The sequence below is a fragment of the Mustela nigripes genome, chromosome 13 (genome assembly GCF_022355385.1).
Source record: "Mustela nigripes isolate SB6536 chromosome 13, MUSNIG.SB6536, whole genome shotgun sequence".
In the NCBI taxonomy this organism is placed as follows: Eukaryota; Metazoa; Chordata; class Mammalia; order Carnivora; family Mustelidae; genus Mustela; species Mustela nigripes.
In genome coordinates this window covers 81,984,637-82,010,254 of record NC_081569.1, presented here as the reverse complement: position 1 = coordinate 82,010,254, position 25,618 = coordinate 81,984,637, and the positions used below count along the sequence as shown (strand labels likewise).

Below are 25,618 nucleotides of genomic sequence, written 5' to 3'. Positions count from 1 at the left end.
TAAAATCAAACAATTATGAATGCAGACAAGCCTCGCTATTGACTGCATAAGTAATCAAGCAGGGGTTCCAAAACTCTCTGCTAATGAATTGGTGGATTGCTGGCAGGAAGTGGCAAGTAATAATATAGACAACAGTCTAATGTTCTTATTGACTTTTACTAAAGCTTGACTACAGTCACAAAGATTCAAAAATGACGTCAAGTGAGGTTTCCATAGGAGCGGTATTGATAGCAGTACACAGCTAAAATACAAGTAGTTAACTCTTGACCTTATGGTAGGACCAGAGATCCCTGGAGAGGGCTGAAATGCCTGCGGTATCATACATCATGAACTGAGCCAACAGCCACGGGCTCCCTGACAGCATTACCACATAGGCGAGGGGCCCTTCTTTTGCTATTTGTAACACAGTAATCTCTAATAATTCAGCTGCAAACCTGAAAATTAACTCGATTTCAGTTTGTTCCATGAGTAAATAAAATTTTCTACCTCTTCTTCCCTTTATTTTATTTTATTTTTTTGCCATAGCAAAGGGGAATATTACTTAAAATATAACTCATAGCAGCAGCTCAAGTGGAAAGAACTGGAAGCAGAAGACACTGGGCCTCAGAAGCGGCCTAAAGGCTCCCGCCAGAGCTTGCTAGATGGGATGCATAGCTGTGGGTAACTTCTATCCTTTGGCTCAAGTACGCCATCCACAGAAATGCAAATTTGTAGCAGCTGCTTTTATGGGACATCCCTGTTCCTTTATTGGACTACCCTCATAGAAGTCTCTCCCTTGCCACTTTTAAAGAAATTATCAGTACAGACGATGACCCTAGCTTAAGAGGTAACATTTTGCTCGGTTAAGGAAATCATCCATTAATAATGACCCCCATTAAATAAAGCATCTTGAGATAGGCACGCTTTATTAACAGATTGCTAACAGACAGACCCGAGCCATTACTTCCCAGTTCATCACTCATCTCAATATATACAAAGTGCTGTTGTATCATTTAGTACAAAATAATTTTAAAAATGAATATATTTACCTTGAAAAAAGTACTCGAGAGAAAGGACATTTTCTCATGGATATCACAAGGGAGGGTTTAAGGCCGGGGGACTGCATCTACCAGAGTTCACCCCAGCAATGCGATTTCCTGCAGGTGCTCAGCAAATCACAACCCACGGCCACAGCCACAAGACTGATAGGATCATTTTCTGCTGTTAACCTCCAGGTTCCAAGTTCACATTTTATGAATTGAGAATAAACGGGGTAGGAGAGGAAGAAAAGACATGGGAGTACAAAAAAAGGCAAAATTCGATTGGCAGAAGACCAGAAGTGAGGGAGAAAACAGGATAACACAAATGGCGAAATGTAAATTCTGTCCTTGTTTTAGTAGATACTATGCAAACAACACACTACAACAGCATCTACTAGCTTTTAGGGGCTTTCCAGGCTTTCAGACCCTTGGGAAATATGGAAATAATCATAAAAAAACACAAAAGAATGTTCTATCAGTCTCAAAAGAAATAGGATATTAATACAGTTTTATGCTGATAAATTCTTAGTTCAATTCTGAGCTTCAGTACCTCTTAAGCTATTATTGTATTTACTTTTTTATTAAAATTTATATGCAAAAAAAAGCATAGTCCCCAGACTCAGAGAGAGCTAGGTATGGATCCTGTAATTGTCACTTACTAGCTAAATGACCTTAAGCCTTTTTTCTCTTATCTATAAAATGGGAATGCTAACAGCTCTTTCCCTGGAAGATTGTGAATGCTAAGAGTGTAGTTACACAGTATATGATGGATGCTCAGGAAATAGTAATTCCTTCCTTTCCATATACTTTATATGTTTTTTTTATATTCAAATTCAGTTAATTGACATATAATGCATTATCGGTTTCAGTGGTAGAGCTCAGTGATTCAACAATTGTACAGTTTATATATATATATGTGTGTATACATATATGTTAGAAACCGGAGGCAATCTTTAAAGCAGGAAAAATGAACCACTTTTTACTTCTGTACACAATAGACTATAACAAGAGGATTATTGCCCACCTGTCCTTGAACTATTGAGATAATCCTATTAGTCAAACTAATTTTCTCAAAAAATATATAATAATCTCATAAGAATTGTCATTTTAACTTGCTTTTTTGAAACTGGAAATGTCAACCCGAATCTGAAAAGAAAGTTCCAGAAATGGTTTGGTTGCTATTTGTTAGGAAATGTTTTTATTCATCGTCACTGCAATCATCTTCATCAGTACAATTACTTTCTTTATGTGAAATTCAATTAGTCATTTTAAAATTGTGGTATGTTTGAGATAAAATATATCTGGGAGTTTGATCCAAGACCTTCTGCTGCCATCAATATACCCAAGGGTGAACATTTCTCTGAAGTTCTGGAAAAACCAAGAAAAATAACATGGCATCCTGTAGGATTAACTGCAAGGTTATTGCCATTGGCCTCACTTTGTGCTTTTTCTATATCTGACCATGAAAACTTCAACACAACGTTTTCTCAGCCCTGAAGAAAAGAATATATATATATATATATCACCACTCTGTCTCCATCTTTACCTCTTCCTCTCTTTCCCTTCTCTTTCTAGCAAAACTTAGAGAAGCCATGAACCTGAATGAAAAGTGAAGTTAATAATGTTGGTAGTGAATTAAGATATAAGCCCCAAATCATGAACTTCTCTTTTCTCTCTGCTTATAGTACTGACTCTTGTTTCTTCATATTTGATTATATGCTTTGGTATCATGATGTTTTATATTTCTGGGCCTTAGTATTCCCTTTCTTGTTACCTTGATGGACATTACGTAGTTCAGGGGGATGCATTCTATAAACGGATGGCAGAGAGAGGTAAAGAACCAAATCAGCAAATGTTCCAAGCTACACATTTATTAAAAAAAAAAAAAAAAAAAGTTCAAGACTTACAGTGTGCCTTTTTAGTTCCTCTTTTAAGTAACATAACTACTGTTTTTAATTAAATTCCAAAAAGAAAGGATCAGGGAAGAAGAAATGTAGTTATTTTAACTTTGAGAGAATTCAGCAATGAAATGCAGTGATTAAATAAGAAACAAACAGGTGTCACCCTGCTTTTCTTGGTGTGGGTATAGATTCTAGATCCTAAAAATGCAAGGTAACATACAAACACAGATGCATATTTTCCCCCACATTTTAACGATGGGAAAACAATAGCATCCATGAATTTCTAGGTATTTTCCAGGCAAAGATTAGAGAGAAGGAAAATATAGCTAGAAGGGAATATCCATCGGCTACAGACTTGGTGCAATATACCCTACAAATTGGCTCTTAGACCTGCCCTCATCTCTGTAGAGAAGCAGCCACAGCTGGAGCAGATCTATAACGTAATAGGAGATGAGGTGTCTAAGTTGGATAAGGGCCAGCATCTTAATTCCTGTTGAAAGAAATATTACTGATAGAAATATTGACTGCTAAATTATTCTGAAGCAAGAACATGTTCTTCTTTTCCCTAACGCTCTAATAATCTCTGACAAAGCAAGGCTTGGTTTCCTACATTTTATTCAGATTGCTAGGTTTTTTGATAGGGAGGTGGCATTTTTTCTACCCTATCACTGCCAGGAATCTTGTTGGCATCTTTGTCTGCATGTCAAAAGACAAGGAGGGATGGGTCCCAAAAGTCCTTAAAGGAGGTGTGTGTTTTCCTGCCATAAAATATAATCCCATCCAATTGAAAATGCTCAAAGTATAGCAGCTCATCTTTATTTGAGAAGGGCTATATTCTGAGGGGGCTGATCCACTTCTGCCTACCTTGGGGCCATCACAGCCTCCCCTCACTTCCTCACATGCAGATTCTGTGACTACTGTTCGATTTTTCTTTTCTTTCTTTCTTTCTTTTTTTCTTTTCTTTTTTTTTTCTTAACATGAGGCATTCTAGATGACATCTGAAGAATAAAATTCTTTCCATGGAACAACATTCGGCTGACAGATGACCATATGACACCCTTCAAACAGTACAATATGTCACTATCAGAACACGACTGCTGGGAAGTGTATCTTCAAGGTAATATTTAATGTTCAAGTCAAAACATAATGGAATTATACCAGCCCTTAGTGTGAACACACATAAAGAGAGGAAACAACACGCCTCACTCAAAAATTGTGTCTGGTTTACAGAAAAAAGAAAAAAAAATTCTATTTTCTAAATGAGAGAAAGCTAATAATGCCTTAGCTCCAAAATGAAATCATAAACAAGTATTAAGTTAAACTTGCTTTTTTTTTTCCCCCTACAATAAGGAGTGCCCAAGATCAATTTAACCTTTTCGCTTCATCTAAATGTCCCACTAAAATTTAGGCAATTGAGATTGGGGCGTCAGCCCCAAGCAACAGCCCTGTTCAATTCACTCGAGCCCTCCAAGATGGGAGAGCTGCAAGCGTCACTTTGTAAAGGACACACAAAGGAAAGAAGAAAACCGAGGTCTCCAATTCTTTCACTCTTGAGTTTGAACATAAAAGTGAACATGAAGTTCATTTTCTAATAACAGACACATTTTAAGGGTTATTGGGAAGGCCAGTGAATTAACCCAGTCGCGTTCCCATGGCAAGTTCTGCTTTCCCCCTGGTAAAGTCGGCAAAGCAATCTTGAGAGAAGTGACTTTGTCATTATTAAAAGGACTTCAGAGGAAACACACACACGGCTTCTAAAGCCAAGAACCCATGGTAGAATATTTCTGTGACATTTGTTCCAAATGACTAACATTTTTATATTCCAAATGTATTAATAATAAGCGCTCATTTGTTTTAAAGGATTATCATTTACCCCCTTACACTGTCTTGCCAAGAATCTGTTATGTGTTTTACACAATACCAGGACATCTGTCTTTTTGAAGGCAGGATACTCCCAGTATCTTTGGCAGAACTATTTCTTTCATGAACTCCACGAAGCTGAAGAGTCTACAGCATATGCAGAGGTGATGTGCCCCATGAAGGGGAGACAAAGAACAAAGGTTTTCCAATAATGATGAAAACAGTAATAACATGTATCAGATATGGAGCCCTTACTAGTTGCCAGGCATGGTGCAAAAGGCTATCCAAGGGTTATGTTATTTAATTCCCATATCACTCCTATGAAATATGCATGATAAAAATTTGTTGTTTTAAAACTCAAGCGCTCATTCTCTCACCCACCGCCTCAGACCGCAGTCTCCATATCGGCTTGCCTGGGTTCCAACTTCAGCTGTATTATTTGCCATCTCTATGAATCTGAGTAACTTACTTGTCTAAACTTTAGTTTCCCAGCCCATAAAGAAGAATAGACTTTTTTTTTTTTTTTCTGAAACATCTCTCAGCTCTGTCTCCACCACAATCTCATGATCACTTCCCAGTTCAAGCCTCATCACCTTTGCCGGAGACTATCCCAACCACCACTGGTTGTTCCTGTTTCCCACATGTTCTTTTTCTTCCTGAATTTACCTCCCACCAAGATCCCAATTATACCATAGACTTGGGGGTAAAGTCCAAGCCCTAAGCCCCGGTGTTTGGTTTCAACCAGACATTCTATCTAGACTCCTCTCCTTACCCTCTTTTACCCACAATGAGGAAGTAACTATGTGCATGTCTATCTTTCTCATCATACTGTATGTTTCCTGAAGGATGGAGATCTCTTATTCATATCCCTCAAGTCCAACTCTGGACAGGTACAAAATAAGCACTCAGTAAATTCTCTTTGAACAAAAAAATGAATAGAATGCCAATGCTAACGTTTACATAGCCCCCATACTATCTTCCCACAGAGCCCCTTCCTCCATCTTTGCAAAGCCCTGAGCACATGACCATGCCATTCTCATCACCTGAAGGGTCTTTCTTTCCACACTTGGTAGAACTGCACTCACCCACTAAGACCTGCTCAAGGATCACACAACCTGTGCTACCTTCTTTGATTCTCGATGGAGAATTAAAGCCTTCTCCCTCAAGTCCTCCTTTACTTTTTGAGTGTTTCATCACTCTAGGTCTGGTCCTCAGAGGTTTTTTCTTATCTTTATATCTGTTATAAACTACTTATTTTATATTTTTATATAATTTATATATGTTATATATGTATAATTTATATATAAATTATATTTCTATAAAATATAAACTTTTATTTAATTTATATAAATTACTTATTTTTATATCTATTTCCTTAACCTGACTGGAGAAATCCATAAGAACAGGGCCATAACTATTTCTTGGTATTTGGTGTATCTAATTGCAAAATGCAGTAGTGAATAATTACATAAATACATAGGTGTTGAATTAGTATGCAAATTAGTGATAAATCAACCATCATTTTTGCTGAGAGGCCCTTGTGATAGGGGATCCACCACCAACCAACCCTTTACACTGGACACCTTGGGAGAACACCTTTTCCATAGCTCTCCCCTTCTCCTGCCCTTCTGTAGGACTTAGGGACAAGTGCTGAGAGACCCTAGACAATTAAACTTCTGCATCTGGATGCCTGAACTGAGTAAAGACAAGACCTGCTTCGATAGCCTCTGGGAGTATATCCAATATTCCAGGAGAATCTCTATTTTTAGTCATAATCTGACCATTACCAGCCATTTAGGCCAGAAAATAGGATAATCAAATACTGTGGCTAGAGCCGCAGAGGCTCTCCTCAGGTAAGCTACAGCCTTCTGAATTGTGCCAGTGAGAAGAGTGGAACTGGAGGAGGGAATATATTTTTCTTCAGTTAGTTTGAGTACCACCTTACCTACCAAACTCAAATACTCAGGCTACCTTCATGGAAGCTTAGCTAGCCATGCCTCTTGAAGACAGGATATTCCAGGCCATACAATCCTAAGGTAGATAAAAAAGGACCACGACTCATCTAATGTTAGACAGACCAACCTCTGAGTAGGAAAGGTACGTAAATAAGTGTGAGCCTTTGAGTTATAGTAAACTAAAAATTATAAAGCCAAGGCCCTTCTTACTAGGCATGTCACTTGAGGTCCTGGTTCCATGTTGGTTTCTTCACCTTGACAGAAATGCTTCAATGCTAAGATCAAAGGACCTAAATCGAGGGGACAAAATCAAGCCTGACTGTGTACACTAGATCAACAGGAATACCACAGACATGGCCACACCCAAGACTGACAAAACACATTCAGGAATGACCTAGAGTAGGGGGCCCCTGCATGCCTCAGTCACTTAAGCATCCAACTCTAGATTTCAGCTCAGGTCATGATCTCAGGGTCATAGGGTTGAGCCTGACATTAGGCTCCATGCTCAGCACAGAGTCTGCCTGTCCCTCTCCCTCTTCTCTTCCCCCCAACTGTACTCACTCTCTCTCAAATAAATAGAACCTCAAAAAAAAAAATGACCTAGAGTGTCAATAATGCTAGGAGTGCGTATTTTCTTCACCAAAACATCTAATCGCAAAAGAGAAATTAAAATACAGTTATATATATATATATATATATATATTACATACCACACATATATATATGGCATGTAAGGATACTCACCAGGTTCTTGTTAATGCCAATCCCTGTTGTATACCACTTTGCAAAATCTGTGAAATTCCCTAACATATTTAAAGCTTAATAAATGCTTTTATAACTTGCTAGGAAAGTTATTACAATAAAATAGAAGAAGCATAGCAATTTAACCAAAGTCCCCCAAACTATTGATAAATAGGTTTCTAATACAGAGACAAATTAAAAAGAACAACAACATAAATCATTCTTTTGTCCTACACCTATCCAGTTATCTATCAGGAATTTATGATTTCAATAAAGATAGAGGGTTCCATAAACAAAAGGTTGAAATCGAAAATAAAGATATAAATTGGCTTCCAGTGCATAACTCTTGCCCATTGGTTATCCCTGTTTAAGATACTAACTTGAGATAACACGAGATAAACCTATCCTCTTCTCTTTTTAAGAAGGATTCTGGCGAATGCAAGAGATGAAAAGGTGAATTGATTATGCTGACTCACTCAGCTTGCTATTGGGGCAATTATGATGAGATAAGAAAAGTACTTACTGAAAGACAAATGCTCTGGACTTGGGTCTCATTTTTCACATGCAAGAGGAAAAAGCTGTTTACGGTCCCTCTGAGATTTATTAACCATTTTTCTATGATAGAAGATGGACAACAATTCACACGCATGGATTTAAATCACTGTCCTAAATTACTTGGTCCTCATTTTCCTTGAGCACTATTACACTGGCCAAAAAAAAAAAAATCTTAATTATCTACGCCCTCCCATGCACGCGCACCCACCAATCTGTGGGTCTACGTTCTTCACCATCGTCAACTTCCTCCAGCCATGGTGGTTCGGAAATGACTCATGGGTGCTTAAAACTTATCACTCAGAGAGCCCAGGCTGGTCCTCCGAAAATCAGCGATCATAAGGCTACCATCACTGCGTCTGACAGCTGTCTTAGCAGAGACCCAGACAGACAGTTGTGCCTCTGCCCGCTCGTGCCATGGTAGCTGTGTCGATTTGGACGCCAACGGCCGTCATAACCAGAGCAGATGCAGAATCCATATGTGCAACTCCAGATAAAATTTCCAAAGCACTGGCATCTGGATGTCAGCTTTTCTTTGCTGGCCCCACAGCTGAATGTTCTGCTAGACCCGATTGTTTCTCTGCTGGGGGTCAGTCTGCTACCCCCCTGTTGTGTTCATTGGCGCTTCCTCGACTTCCGTGTGTTTGAAAACAATAAGCTAGATAATCACCTCACACTGCAGCACGCTGGGAATTTACCTGTTCCGTCAGCTTTGGGGTGAAAGTCTTATCAAGGGAAATCTGAAAACCACTGGTGTTATCTCTAAATTTTTTAAAAAATTATTAAAAACAACAACAAACAACAACACAATAACAAACAACTCGGAGACACGGAGAGGATGAGATCTAAAACGGGTGCGGAAAACCTTGTGTTTTTGTGCACCAAGTTTCCAACAGGGGAAATTAGCATGACAGGAAAATGCACCAAGGCATTCATGTCTGGGTTTCTCAGATTCCGCGGCAGCTTCCCCACAGCCCTCAGAAGGCTGCTGGCACAGGCACCTACCCCGAGAAAAAGCAAAGGAGGGTCTTTATCTACACATCACTTCTCCTCACTTGCTCTTTTGCAAATGAGCCACTGGATGAAAGTTGCCTTCCAGGTGGGAGTAACAAAATGAGAAAGAGAGGTGCTTCCCCAGTGTGAATCATCATAGATTAGAAATTCTAAAGCCTTCCTCCAGGGAGAAAGAATGGCTTGATAATAAATTGACAGTGACGGGTCCTCCTGCTCATCTGTGCCAGCTTTCCCAAAGCAAAGACCCTCCCTTCTGTGCAGACCAAATCTACTCCTTTTTCAAGGGAGGAACAGTCTCGAACCTCATCCCCAGCATGTGGCCCATGCCTCAGAGAGGAAGAACAGGAAGAAATGAGTGTCGTTTGATGGTTATGAATTCCATCAATTAAATCTCTGGGTGATAGATGCAAATGTGCTACATATACTGATATTTCCGAGAGGGACATAAAATCGATGAAGATTTTGTATAATCCTAATTGTATAATAAATATTGTATGATGATCCTGTTTTTTATAAAACACACAGAGAAACTTGAAAATAATGCTGGGTGCTGACTTCGGGTTCAAATAATTTAATCTCAAACTAAGTTAAAATCTTAAAATCTGTCCATCTTGTTGTAATTAAATTAAAATACAGAATTAAAATGCACATTTTCAAGGTTTTATTTCTTTTATATCCTAAGGTGAGTGGCTTTATCTAGGAATGAAACTAAACCACTACTATCAATGCTTGTGTTTTAGTTAAAATGAATGTGTTACCAAGCATTTTGCATGAAATAACTTAGATTTGGAGTTTTAAACTTAGTTTATAAAACACAAAACCTCTCAATCATGGCTATTTTATACACACAAAAGAAAACCATGAAGGCGACCCAGCCAAGTACTCCTTCCGTGATAACATGTGGATCTCAAAGTTTATTTATTATTTTTTTAATACTCTGGAGAACAGCTGGCATATATTTTATTCCCAATATTGTCATCTGGCAGAATGACTCATATAAATAAAGTAGCAAATTCTAACTTTCTGGGAAAAGAACCAGTGAGAAGGATAAGTTTTTCCAGGTCTGAAAAAACTCAAAAATAAAAATCACCCCGGGCATCTGAGGAATGTAGAAGAGCCGACTGGCCTTTAGGAAGTTTGACTACCTCTATGACTGTTTAGTATTCCTCCTAAGTGCAATCATGCAAAACCTTTAGAAGGAATTGTCCTCTCTTTCAAAGGGGTTTGACTTGGGCACAGTTAATCATCACTGTGATAAAGCAATTAAAGGTATTCATAATTAGGACTAAACCAAATGTAAGTAATCAGAAAATTAAGGGGAAAATGACATTATGATGAGCCTGTGTTTTCTTCAATGACCTCTTGGCTGAGAAGGACATTCTCACATCGGTGCTTAGGGACTTGGGTACATAATGCATTAACCCTACTAAGAGCCTGGCATGTAAATGTCTTCTTCGAGTGACAGCAGTATACCCTGGAATCATTTAGTATGGCTGACTTCTCAATAACACTGCCCAAAACATAAGAAGCAATTAATGACCAATGGGCTAGAAGTTACATGCATTGTTTATACAAATTCAAGTCATTCTACAAATATACTGAGCACCTACTGAATACACAACAAAATAGAGGTCACAAGATGAACAAGACATGACTCCTATTTTCAAGCTGCTTACCATCTAGTAGGAGACACAAGACATGTATGATAACATTTTAGAATTTTTTTCCCCCAACACACACACAGGTACCTTCATGTATATCTAACTGGACTATTTTTAAGTATATCAGTATAGCTGTCCCTGAAAATGGTATTCCGTTTCCTAAGTTTTAATTGTAAATGTGGCCACAGGCATTTTAGGTCCTGTTTCCAGACCTACGTCCTTCGTTCCAGTTTAGAATACAGAAATTTATTATAAACTCTGGGAGAAGGAATAACACTTAAATCTTCTCTATAGCTATATTAGTTATGTCTTCTATACAGCAGGCTGTCTATGAATACTTGTTCAATATGACTATATTAAGGGTCTGTATTTTTCCTCTGATTTGGAAAAGGCTAAGGCTAAGAGGCTAGTTATATATGTTGCCTAGGTTTCCTATGTATTCTAGGTTTTAAAAAATAATGGGCGGTGATCTCAATGGCAAACCTGTCCCCCTCATCCCCGCTTCCCAACTATAATAATCCAAAGCAATCTCCAAAGGTCAAGGAAATGCAATCTAATAATTTAGATATCGATCAAATTAAATAATATAATCTCCCTTCAGATGAATGCTACGAATTAAAGATCTCAAGGTGAATGCATAGGTCAGTGGCAAAACCGGGATTTTTTTTTTTTAACTAAGTGGATTTTAAACAGTTATTTTCAATGGATGTGACTAAGGGAAAAAATGCAGCATGTAGAAACCAGAAGAGTATTTTCTCTCACCTCTGTTTTCATGATAAACCTGGCACTCTTTGGAGAGAAATGACTTCGTGCTTTTTAAAGTTTCTCAAGTTTTTCTGAAAATCAGGCTAAACTCTTCCAACATAGTTGCATGAGATTCTATTAGACACAGCTTTGTTGACGTGGCCCGAAATGATTCTGCTTGTCTTTCAGCCTCTGCAGGCTGTCCCAAGTCTCCATTTCTGTTAATGACCTATTGCTTCTGTCTGATTCAATACAGCCCACTGGCTATGGAAATGGCAAGTCTCAGCAGGAGACAACAAAATGGTCAGCAAACAGGGCTGAGCCATGTCATTTTCCTCAAATACTTTCCCAGAAATGAAATGACAAGCTTTAAAATGTTGTCTTCTGCTCAGGGCAAATATTTCTTTATTAAACAAAAGTACATGTCCTCTAGTTTCCATTCAAACCAGAGCTTAAAGTATGTCACTTGAAAAACTTCAACAGTACAATGATTTAGTACCTAATATTTCCTTTATAATTCCTCTCTTTCTCTCTCTTTCATGTCCACTTCCGGGTTCCAATAGCAGCTGTGCCCATCACAAAAAGCTCTGGGTCCTTAGCAAGTCACTTCACCACTCTGAACTTTGGTTTCTTCACCCTTAAAAGGGAAGATAACAGCACCTAATTCAAAAGATGGGCCAGGGGACCAACCGGGGTAATGCAGGTAAGTAACTGGCTCAGTGAATGTCTGTCATACAGTAAGTCTCAAGAAATGTGTATTAATAAATATTACACCCGCAAGCTTTGCGTAACTCTGTATTGAAAATCTACATCCAGGGTACCTGGGTGGCTCAGTGGGTTAAAGCTGCTGCCTTTGGCTCAGGTCATGATCTCAGGGTCCTAGGATCGAACCCACATCAGGCTCTCTCCTCAGCAGGGAAACTGCTTCCCTTCCTCTCTCTCTGCCTGCCTCTCTGCTTACTTGCGATGTCTGTCTGTCAAATAAATAAATAAAATCTTAACAAAAAGAAAAAATCTACATCCATCCCAATTACTTTGTGCTTGGATCCAATTTCAACCATTCAGTTTTAGAGAATCCCCAAGTTACTCTGCGTTCCAATGTTAGTAGGATGAGTCTTTTCCATACAAGCTCCCGCCCTAACTTAAATGAAATCCTTCAGATACTCTACCATGAAGACCAGGTAAGCAGCAGCCACAGAAGCATCCCACCAGTTTCCATGTAGGACACATCCTGAGGAGGGATTGTTGTTTTTCCAGCCCGCAATGTTTCCCCAACATAAACGCCTTCACTATATCGTCATCTTCAAGTAAAGCCAGGTTAAATGATTATCAATTAGTTACCAGTCCGTCACATACTGTTTAGTAACCTTCCAGTACTGTGAATCATTTGATCTGTTAACAATCCAATTCCTTCTAGAAAAAATAGTAATAATACAGCTTAGCTGTGAATCCAGTGAAAGTCATCATTCAGCCAAGATAACTGGTCCCCACTCGAAGGACCCGGCTTGGGTACTTTATATTTAGAAAGACCCAACAATGTCTTCTAGAAGATTAAATGCTGTCTAAATTCCGGACTGGGTTTTTACATTCAGTCCACCTAAATGTGATCTCAAGAGAGGATACAGTTGATCTTACTATGCATTATTAAATAGTTACTGAGTTTTATCTCCTATGTGACTACAATTCTAAAAGTATAATTTAAAATGTCATTGAACTATCCTTATGGATTAAAGATGCAATTAAAATAGTCATTGATATTATCATTTGCCTTTGTATTTATGTAGAACTCGCAGACTTCCCACTTAGAAAAAAAAAAAAAAATTTCTGTTTCTTTAGGTCAATTCTACCCTTGGTCTAATCTTCCCACCAGACTAAATTTCCTAAAACATTGTATCACTCTAAAATGAAGGATGAGAGTGGATTATTGCAGAGGGCATTTTTCTAGTTGCCTAACGGGTCACCTGCATTTTAAAAATCTTTAGAAATACGGGGAACAGCTGCTCTGACCTGACAGTTCCTGCAGCGGTCACCTGGCCTCATAGGAATTTGACAAGGCTCTTGCGTGCGGGTAATCCACCCCTACACTTTGTATTCATCCAGGGGTAATAAATATTTATAATAATTTCTCTAATTCACTCAAATGCTTTTTTCCCCCCCTACAGAGGCAAAACAACACCGTATGGCTTTTTCTTCTCTTAGGCAGGGTTCTATTCTGCTGTCATCAAATAACACAGTTTCACAGATTCCTTACCTTGTGATCCTAAATCATCAGATCCTGAACTGGCAAGGGCCTGGGAATTAATATTCACAAGACACTAGGAGACCTAATAAAAACAGCAGGAGTCTTGGTGACCTGGAGTGTCTGACCCAGCTCCTGGGCTGGCCCACAGGTGTGTGCCCACCTGCAGGAGAGAGACAATGGAGCCCAGTAATAATCCCTGCCCCCTCCAGCAGCTCCCCTATAGTGCCTTCTTATTACTCGTGCCTACAGATACTGCTTACTGCAGTCTTGTAATAGACATGGTATTACCCAAGTCCGGCTCAGAAGAAAACTACTTGCCAAAATGTATCAGCCACAATGTGCTGTGTAATTTCCCTCTTGAAATCAGCTGTTCCTTCCACAATTGTTTCAAAAGACAAGGATCACAATTTCATCTCAGCTGATTTACAGAAAGTCGAATGTACCAAGGGAAATAGATGTCTGAGAGTGAGAAATATTTGTGTTTTTTTTTTAATTTATTTTGTCTTTTGTGGCTGCATTTAAAAAAAATCTTCAACATTTCTTCCTTTTTTTTTTTTATACTTTGTGCAGTTTCTAAGTGATATCTGACCACATACAGGTACACACACATGTACACACATCCACGCACAAAGCGGGACAACTACTTATGGAAGAGTCTTCGGTAATAATCTTCCTGTCTTCAAAAAGCCAGTAAAGTAGCCTACAGATGTGACATTATTGTATAATTGTTCAATGATGCTCTTATTGTATTTGGAGTTTTTTTTTAATATTGTAAACTAATTTCGATTCAATTCTTCTGTGCCAGACTTTCCCCAAGGGTTTTTGCAGAATCCTAGTGTTCCGGGAGGCTCACAAGTGACTGGAATAAGCCCAGTTTGGGAAACAAAGCACATCATCACCACCACGCCACCCTACCCCTGCAAATCCTTCCTCAACCCCAAAAGCTCACATTATCCAAAAGGCTTATAAGATTCTGGAAACTCAGACGAGAAAGCAACCCTGCCCATACTGACCGTGGTTTGGTTCCCCACTAAACGATAATGAGCTGGTGCTGGTCTATTCCGTCATTCATAGCTGAGGACGGTAACAAGAATCTAACGTTTACTACCACCAAGGACTATTCTAGAGCCTGAAAGAACACTGTAATATGGCACAAATTTGCAGTTACCTACAGGCATCAGGAAATTATTCATATTCGTATTTGACACATAACCCTAAGATTTGCTAAGACCTCTGTCCACTTTGAAAATTGAAAGAATAATTATCCTTCTGTTCCAGTTTAATCTACAAATAATGCAGCAACCCTTCGCGCCTGTGAAAGAATTAAAGATGACTTTCCGTACCTTGGAAGCAATCTTCCTAACAGCAGGCTCCAAACAAGATCTGTCCAGCTACAATACTGCTCTCATTCTTCCTTCCCGACCTCTACCGTACAGGACCGCGCTTCAGAACACCTATGTCCTAGGGAGGCCAGAACCCTCAAACACTCCCACAGACATGAACACTAGACTTGAAAGAGTATGTGTGGTTGGGCAAAGGGGGCGGAATGTGTAACTGTAAGTTTGTAGCCCCAGGAAGTGCTCGTGGACCAGCCCCAAGCTGGGGAGTCACATTCCCACCTGTTACTTCAGGGTGCAGCCCCATAACTCAGGATTGAGAAAACGGAGGCTTCAAAAGTATAAATATATTACCCAAATGTATGTAATTAAGACTGGGAGATCAAACCCAGATATGACTGAATCAAGAGGCTCTCATCTAAGTTACATTGAACTGTGGTGGTCTCTTTTGTTATCAGTCTTCTCAAGTCTTACTGGGAGTGTTGAGAGACAAAACCATGACTCACCTTTGTATCTCAGTCTTTTCTCCACTCTCTGATGCAAATAAGGCACTTGGTAAATAGTTACTGAATAAAAGCCTAGTATTTTTAGATTTATTGTCTCATTTTCCTAGATCCTGGCCTATCTCGGATAATTTTGTGACTAGAAAGCCCTCACTTACTATTAGCTTTAGTTCTACTCACACATGGCCCAAACCCCTAGCTTTCCTCCAGAGGAGCAGCTACCTCAAACCCCTCCCCTACCCTTCCCCATACTTCTCACACTGTCAGTGAAGGATGGCATATTTCTATTCTGCAAATCAAAGTTGGTAAGGTATGTGAAAACCCAAAAGGTATTGTATGTACCTGCCACACAGAGACACATACCATCATGAAAATCCTTCCAGGAAGTTCTTGCTTCTGCTGAATGTGGAAGAGTCCTCTCTGGTATTACAGATGATAGATTTGGGGCAGCATGCATGAGAAGAATCCTACATGCACTTTAGTATTTCCTTCACATAATTTGTAGCAATGGATGATGACCGATCTTAACCTTCTAGTTCTTCTGGACTTCTGACTGGATGTTCATTCCCACTTTTCTAAGCAAATTGAGGAGACTATACAGTATGATGAAAAGAGTAATGGCCTATCCCATTTGGGTCCAAAGGAAATGTTGATTCTGGAGTCCCCTTATAAACTCTATTTTTTCTAGTCATTTCTAGGCTGCTAATGAGATTGTTCTAACAACTCCTTTGGTTGTCTGATGATGATTTTCATTCTCAAGGTGGTAATCTTTTCTTGCCATCAAATTTAAAATTTTGTTGTGAGCCAGCTAGTATATACCACCAAATATAAGTATTATTTATGTAAAAAGATAACTGATGTTGAGTTCAATGAAAATATTTATCTTCTTTTTAACCTGAGAAGATTGGGAAAGTTCTTGTATTCTGATATTGGTAATGATACTAGGAAGCATTAACCATTTTCCTCAGAACCTTGGGCATTATTCTGGACTACCCAACATATAGAAAAATACTAGCAGACACTTAAACACATTCTATATATCAGGTTCCTGATGAAGCACTTTTAACTATAGTATCTCATTCAATCCTCACAATATGCCTGTCAGGAAAATTTTTACTACTATTTTCTCCATTTTAGAGAAGAGGAAATGGAAGCTTAGGGTGAGAGACTGCTCTAGGCCGACACAGTTACTAAGTACACAAATTGGGATGTGAACTCAGGTTAGCTGGATGCCCAAATCCATGCAACAGAAGAATCTCCTATACTCGGCCTTGCCTCTAGAAGATGTGGCTATAAACTGACCTGGGAACACAGAGGTGAGGTGAAGCCCTAGCTCTGGGGCTCTGGGATTAACTGTGGCTTTGCTAAGAACTTTTTGGTTTTTTTTTTTTTTTTTGCTCATGCATTTATTCACTGGATATTTCTTGACCATCTATTATATGAAGGGCTGAAATTTTACACTTGGAATATTCTAGTATTAGCACTCATTCTGGCCACCTCTGAAGGATATAGGAAGCTTATACTAGAGTTAATGGGATTTGACCTTTTCAGAGAAAAGTTTCATGAGTTATTTTTCCAAAGTGTGGCAAATCAATAGCCTTAACGTCTGTGACGTTTTTTTATATACAATGAGGTAAAGCAGCAATGATTTTTTAAAGGACAGGTTTTAAACTTTCACAACCATAAAATATTTTTCTCATACTCAATCATGAATATGAGATGATATGACTTATTAATTTTGAATAATAAATTACTTTTTCCCTTAAAATGCAATGCTAAAGCAAGCCATACAGTATTATGAACTAATAGCTCGGCCATCAACCTCTGTGTGCTTTAGTTTTTCAACTTTTGAGGATGGAGATCTTGATAAAACACACAGTCTTTGGTTAACGGGAAGACCAGTGAGCTAATCCTTGGCAAACCATACTGAGATTCTCCAATGAAATCAATTTCCTAAGGATAAAACATTAATCTAGATAGAAAATACACACACGGGTCAGAGCAACCCCGGCTTCGTAGCAGCCCAGCAACTTCCATGACACGTACGCTGCAAGCAGGAGACCCAGCTGACTCCTCTAATACTCAGTTGCCAAACTAGATAAAGGACAGACACATCTCTGTCATAAGCCCTAGTTCCAAAGTTATGATTCATTCATAAATGTATTTCAGTTTAAACTCAGGTCAGTTTCTAACAGAAGTTGTGAATTAACTTCCAACATTGAAAACATTTTCCTATCAATGCCAGTATCCTATTTGAGGTAAGGAAGTGAGACAGGTGAACAATAGACTGAAGAAATTTCTATTGCTCTTTCTTTTCTTTTTAAATAAAAACACTGTAAACCTTACTTCCAATTGTTTTACAGCTCAATTGATAAGGTGTGTTCCTTTTTTTTTTTTTTTTTTGTTCAAGAAAATTTAAAAGCAACTAATTTAAATATGCAAAATTATCTTGAGTTGTTCATACAAGTGAACTTAAAAGCCGTGCAACACAGGAAAATTAAGTAATTATGCCTCCAAGTTATTTACTGCAATTAAGCTCATTTATCATATGCAAATTAGTGCAAACTGGTCTCATTAGTTACTAAATTACTCAATATGAGCTGAACAATGTAGCACTCCAGTTTGTAATGAAAAATCCCTGTAGAGGCAAGCAGTATCAATTAAGCTAATTTGCATATGCAAATATATTCACTAACTTTCTCTTTTTCTATATTTAGTTTTACATTTTCTTACCATTCTGGATCACAGGGAGACTATAGGGTCGCTCACCTTCCTCTCCTTCCTCTATCACAGCTAAAGAACACCTCTATTATTTGAAGTTATTGTGTTTTATTTTAGCACTGATATCCAGCAGGATGCCACTTTGCCCACAAGGGCTATCGGGAGTAAGAATATGCAACTTCCTAGAGATAATCATTTCTTTTGTAAGTTCCAATAAAATAATAAATAAGGGTGAAATTCCAATTCATCAATAAAATGAACAACAGACTTAAATGTTCTCACTCTTTTTCAGAGAAGTCTTTTAAAAACACCGGCATCAAATGTAAAATGAGTACTGGCTTGGCTAGGCAGCATTATAAATAAAATAATTTGGATCTTGTACTAGTCAGTTTTGGGGCTGTTTTAGGTATCATTCACTTTGCTTTGTCCAGATGTTTGAATTGTACTTGCCAACCTTTTGTTTTTCTCTTGCCAATTCAAGGAGATGCTGAAAACAATACATTTGGCATTCTCTACCCCCAACCTCAACATTATCATAAGTAGCTTCCTTTGCCCATAGAGCTCATGTATTTTCTCTGAAGAATCTTTTTCTTAGTCTTCTACAATCAAATTAGTCTCAGAGACTGGAGCAGGACGGTAACTACAAATACTTGAACAATAACAAAGATATAAAATGTCACAACATACTATTGTTTTCCTTATTATATCAACTACACATTTTTAAATATTTCGGGTAGGGAACCTGTATGTTTTTCTCTGACAATAACTCTGCAGGACCAAAGTAGTATGCAGACAAACTAGTCATGATTCCAAGACATGTCCTTAACCAATCTTCAAAATGTCATTAGTAATGGAATCAGAAATTGCAAGGTAAACCTTGATCTGATATTTTTCCCCAAATCTGATCCCAAACAGCTTGCTTTTAAAACCTAGGTCCTTCTTTCCCTTGAGATAGGATTCTACTCTGTATTCTATGGCTGAGGTGTTGAGGGAAGAAAGAAAAGCCTCGTGATGAAAATCTGACATTTCATTGAGAAGTGGTGTCGCCCATCTCACCCACACAAATCTCTGACTCCTTTGCCTATCAAATAGAAAAACAGCTACATTTGAGTTCCCTTCCTCCCCACCATTTTAGGTAAATACACACCTAATTAAACTGTTCTGCTAAGGCAATGGCAATATCTGCATCTTCTCTAAGAGGGTTGTTCTACCAATAAATGAGCCTTGCAAAAATATCTCCCTAGTTTTGCTGGGGAAGATAGCCATGTAACCACTGTGCCCAGCCTTCTCTAATCAACTCAAAGTCAGACTCAAGTGTTATAATCCTACAGTGTTTTTGATGGTTCTCCGTTGATCTGGCCACAGGATTCTCCTGAAGTTTGGGGCTTAAATGTTCTAAGAGCAATGCAAAGTGTCTTAATGCCCAGAAATAATGCAGGGGCAATGACCCAGATATAGAAGGGTTCATGCAATATAGCCAAGTGCAAAATGACATGTGGATACCATGTTTCCACCTTTATCCCCCATTAGGGTGTTTCTTAAAGAATATTCTTTTTATTCTCCCAAGACAGGCTAAATAAAAAAACATGGAGGTACTTATTATGATTACATTCATCTAGCTCGCAAAATGTCATTTATTTTAATATCTGCAACTAGTTATGGATAAAGACCATTCTTCAATCACTTTCTAACTATGTAGTAGTTCTGAGCACTGATTCGTATCACACAACATCACTAATATAATGTATACATATAGGTAGCTCACCATATTGGGTTCAAAATGAATACAAACACAGACCTTAAAAATCTTCCATATACCAGGTCTGAGCTGATTGTTTTAACACCTGTGAGGTGAATACAACAGGATTGCTATAGAATATGCAAAAACAAAACTGCAATTTTATATAACAATTATGTAAGCATTATTTACAGAAAGAAAAAAAAACCGTGAAACCTTCTGCTAAGGACATGCAGACATGCAAATAATTAAAGCACTGCATTCATAAATCTACACCTAAGGGAAAGTCATTCCACTAGTTAATTTCATGAGTTACCAAGATGATATTTGTTAATATTTTGTGTCTCATTAACTTTGATAAGTAAAATATGAATATTCTTTCTGGTCTCTAAGTTGGGAAAGTAAAAGTAAATAACACTCATATTTTTTGGTATTAAGGAAGTCATGAAGTGGGAACAGCAATGCCCTAAGAGAGCTTCCAAAGCAGGAACCAAATTAGTGCTGAGTCACATATACTACATTCAGGAAAGACCCCACATAAGGACCTAAAGTTCTTGGATTTTTTTCTTAGGGAGTTGCAAAAGGCATAGTTTCTAAACTTGAACCTTTGCCTTTCTGCTCCTCATCTGATTAATAAAAGTCAAAGAAGGATAAAGTGAACTAAATTGCCTTGACTCAGTCCCAATGCGTACACTTCACAGTCTAGCTGTTGTAAGGCTGGGATCATTTGAACCCTCGACTCTCCTGCAGAAGATACCTCCATCTTGACATTCATGCCTGAAACAGCTGCAGGTTTACTCGGCCTACAGTACAGCTCACAGTCATTCCAGAAGCTTCCATGTGAATGATGAGACCGGTAGCCTCAGAGCTGCCCAGGGCACAGCCCAGCCAATGACCGTGCCTACATACACCAGTATTAGGCCATTAAATTGGAAAATGACTTTGCAACAGTTGATCTTATATTGGTAGAATCACCATTAAGTTAAATGTTCTCCATCTCAGGAGAAAAGAAGTCAAATTTTAAAGGATACTCCAATACACAGCTAATAAGATATACATAGCAAAAACATGTATTGCAGTAAACAACATGGATGAAGCAAAAATTAAGGAGTCTACCTTCATCCCTTATCCTGAACTCTCTATACCAATGGGTCCTTAGACGACTGTCCCACGAAACATCACTGGGGACACAGGCAGGGGGTCATGGCACTTGGTGCAGAGAAATCACAGGCATTTTCTGAACCCCACCCCAGTATTCAGAACTGACTTCTACCTTATCTTCCAAGTTCCACATTTCCCATTCCTTGTTGACTACACAGGTTTTTATCAGGTATTTGCAAGTGAAGGAAGAGAAGGAAAGAGGGAAGAAAGAATTCATCCCTGTCCTCAAGAATCCACCAGATTCTACCGTGAATCCACTTGAAGGAAAATATGGAAACCATCTTATGCTTGCAGACCACTGAGGTATTGCAGAATGTGATACAGATAAGGGTCTGTGGGCTCAAGAGGCCCCTGCAAGGAGGGAAGAAAACTAAGCTTAGAGAAGGCTCTTCTCTAAGAAGGTAAGCTTGTTACTACCGTTTCCTAACACCTTACTACCCACAATTCTATTATTTCATTTAGAGGAGTATACACACCTCCGTAACTACTGGTAAATAAAATCAAATGATAAAAAAAATTCTAATTTCAACAATTTCAAGATTATCTAGTACAATTGTCCTTGGAGACCTGACTTTCTTGAAAGCATCCCTACCAAGGCACCTATACTTGCCCCTAGAGACAAAGACTTTGAACATACTCCAAATTCCAAATGTGAACAGCCCTATTTAGTTTTCTTCAGTGAAGGTGATTTTTCCCCCCTTTCTCTCTCCTGTACTCTGAATCCACACAGAATGTATCTAATCCTTTTCTCACATGAGGTCTTCAAATACAGAGAAAGGACATTAACATTCTTTCTAAATTCCGGGTTTTCCAAACTAAACGTCACCAAACCCTTCATCCACCTCATGTGATATGATTTCTAGTTCCCACACCAGTATGGTTATTGTATTCTAAATGATATCCAGTTGTCCATGTTTCTCTTAAAGTATGCTAAGTTGAGTGAGACCAATCCCAAGAGCAGAAGAGCTCAGCAGCCTCATTCTAGATTTCCCACTCTCTCGATGATGCTAACTGTTGAACTGATGTTTGGAGCAACCATTATATACTTACTCTATTTACATTAAGCTTCCGTTCAATTCAAACTCCTAAGTTTTGTGTTTTAAAGTAGTTTTAAGGGGCGCCTGGGTGGCTCAGTAGGTTAAGCCTCTGCCTGTGCCTCAGGTCATGATCTCGGGGTCTTGGATCAAGCCCCACATCTCCCTACATCCCCCTCTCTCTCTGCCTACTTGTGATTTCTGTCTGTCAAATAAATAAATAAAATCTTTAAAAAAAATAATAAAGCAGTTTTAAATTCTTGAAGCTCCTAAGTCACCCTTCCTTGAGGACTCTGGACACAAATTTCAGAGTGAATTGAGAGGATAATAATCGGAGGCTATTGTTTGGACCATTTCTTTCACAGGCTAAGTCTTCTGCATTGACTGCTTCAGACTATGAACAGGAGTCATCCCGAATCACATCAGAATTTCACTATACATAAAAATAGATGTATACGTGTATTATTATATTTATATTTATTATTTATGTATATTTATATATACAGCACTGCTCATACAAAACTTATAAGGGAGATTCTGAACAAAGCATGTAAAGGAAAAGAGGAAATAAAAATTTGAAGATCTGGGGAGAAATATCCTTTCTGTATCCCTGAAACTAATCTACTGCCAAGGTAACTCAAAATGTTGCATGCACAATAGAATAGCAAATCCCAAGGTGTACTTCAGCAAACATCAGTTATATAGCAACTTAACGGATATTAATGGAAAACGGCAAACATCAGAATAAACAAAAATGAACCAAGTAAGGCTGTCCAGGGCGTTAAATTTGCAAGTAATAACTGTGACATCTCAGACCTAATGAATGATCAGAATTGTCTCCAAAGACTGTTAAAAATCATCAATTTCTGGACCTCATCCTGAAGATTCTGATTTAGTAAGAATGTGTCCTTCAAACAGGGGTCTCAGAGGATTTTTGAAGTTGCCAACCCATGAACCAGCTCAGAGAATTCCTGGGGTTTGAACACGGGGGATCTGATGTTAACAGTTTTTCTGGATACATATCATCAGAAATAATAAGCTAGGTTTAATGAAAAGCATAGGCAAGTTTTCCAAAAAATCTGCCAAACTATCCCAAACATATCTGTTTCTCTAATTCCGTATCAAAAATGTATCTCACATAGTTTCAAAAAAAGAAAAGAAAAAGCAAGCTCTGGCCATGTCAACATATTTGTCCTGGAAGCAGAAACAATGTAGGACAATTATCCCTGGATATGTCCAAGTCACTGCAAAGTCTTAAAGAAAAAAATGTTTTTTGAGTAAGCGAGAGGCAGGGTTTGGGATGAATCTTATCTCGGACTAAATGACTACAGTTCCATCCTAGTAACCCTCACACTGACTTGTCATGGAATTCATTGGCAAAAATCAATTATGATTATTCGTCTCCTTTTACTTAAAATATACTTTAAAATTTCATTCTGAGAAAGCTTGTAATTTGGGGAGGCAAACGTTAAGATTGAAAGCGCTTATGAATACAAACTCAAGCAAAGAACAACTGAAATTTGGCAGCACATAAAAATGTCACATTACTGTCACAACAAAATTTTGCTCTTCCAAAAACAATATATAGCTCCAAAGACACACACATATATCCACTTAGAAATGCAGCACACACACAGTCATTCTGGGAACAGCCAGCTACTATACATTTTGCATCAACTGAATAGTGCAATTTATCTCAATTATTACAGCACAAATAATACTTGCCCTCCCTTTCTCATTAATATTCTCTCAAGGGATGGCTTTCTAAAAAGAAAAAAAATAAATTTGTAAGAATTTCATAATTCTAAGAATCAACAACGGTCATCCACATAGCCAATATCTAAAAATATTTTTTAAATAAAGACTAAACACGTGCATTTTGCTTCGTAAAACACAAGTAAGTTTCTTTCTCTTTTAATTACCTGCAAAATGTGACTTCCCAAATGTGCTTCAAATACTTCAATGGCCAGTGCACTGGGGCTTCTCCTTCGTTGTGCACCTATAACTTATTAAAAAACAAAGAAGAAGAAAAAGAGAGAAAAGAAAAGAAAGAAGAAAACAAATTAAGTTGGAGCTCTGATTCACACCTTTAGATCATTTTCCCGCTGACTACATATCACTAGGTGGTTTACTACCCCAAAGAGCTCTGAAAGAAACACAGTACAGGGTTCATTTTGATTCTGAGTTGTCTGAGCAAATTTTCAACTCAGAATATTAATTTCTGCAAACATGAAAAACTACACTTAGACTTTTTCCCTTTTCCATGTGCATTTTGGACTGCGTTTCCTACACTGGAGCAAAACCACGAATGTTTATATTCATTTAAAATAAATTAGCAAACTGTTCTTCTTAAAATGTAAGAATTGTTATTTTTAAAGCATACATACCTGCCTGTCCATGTCCTGCCCTCTGTCCCAACCAAAACCCCCCAGGACCTAAACTTTTCATACCTTCTAGGCTAGGAAAAAGCAAACAGGATAATTTTTTTATGTTCTAATGCAATAACTTTATCACAATCTAATAAGCACAACATGTTGGATAAGAGATTCTCATTAATGACTGTTTGCACTAGTGTTAAGTGTCTCAGGATGGCTGGATTTCATATTTACTGAACACTCGTGTGTAACTATTCCTACAGAACCTACAAGAAGCCCAGGTAGACTCCCGCCTAGCACGTGCCTCACCAGGGAAGGGACTGTTTTCTTATCCCAAACCTTGGGGTCCCCTGCTGACTTACAGTCTGCCAGTCCCTTCCTGGCAGACCCTACATGTGTTGTCTGCCAGCCCCTCACTCGAGAAGCCTCTACTATCTTTAACAAAGGTGAGCCTAAGGCCGGGTATTTGTGGGATCCAGGATTGAGGGTCTTTCCTTTACTAATTTTCTTTTGCATGAGGTCACCTTGTGCCTTCAACTCTGGTTATTCTTCCTTTTTATTTATTTATTTTTTTAAAGTTCTCACACATAAAAATCTGCTTCATGGTAACTTCTGGAAGGAAATATTTAGATCTTTTCCTTATTTCCAATAAATAAATTTCTCAAGTTGTCCTGTTTTTCTTGCAAATTTTATTATGAAGCTCGACCTTCCTCAAACCTACACACTCTGAACTGAAATAAGACCAAAACCCCACTTCCTTATTTCTAAAAAACACTTTCAGCTAGTTGACAAGAAAATTCTAGCAAAATGCTGCTGGGGTAATTCTGCTTCATTTCAGTTACTCAGTCGGTTGGATCCATAGCTTAGTAGGGATTATAATATAAATGTACTTATGATTATTGTGCTGTGCAGAAGCAGGCAGTTTACCCCTGCCATTGTGAGTTAGTGTCTGTAATGTCTGAAAGGCACTTTGAAAATAGCATGAGTGTTAAGTATCATTATGACTGGCAAGAGGAAATAAAAGGGGCATTTTTTTTCAATGGGAAAATTTATAAAATAT

The 25,618-nt window shown here is 38.2% G+C and overlaps 1 protein-coding gene across 6 annotated transcripts in view; it reads right to left on the bottom strand.

Annotated features, from left to right (window-relative positions):
• The window catches only part of NPAS3 (neuronal PAS domain protein 3), an 841,582-nt gene that overhangs the window by 410,205 nt on the left and 405,759 nt on the right, over positions 1 to 25,618 (bottom strand). For 5 of the 6 annotated variants that reach the window (XM_059373060.1, XM_059373062.1, XM_059373063.1 and 2 more), the window contains one exon: positions 24,106 to 24,188. In XM_059373060.1, the coding sequence (XP_059229043.1) occupies positions 24,106 to 24,188 (83 nt within the window). The remainder of the gene's footprint in view (positions 1 to 24,105; positions 24,189 to 25,618) is intronic. The other variant, XM_059373061.1, reaches the window with a different exon arrangement.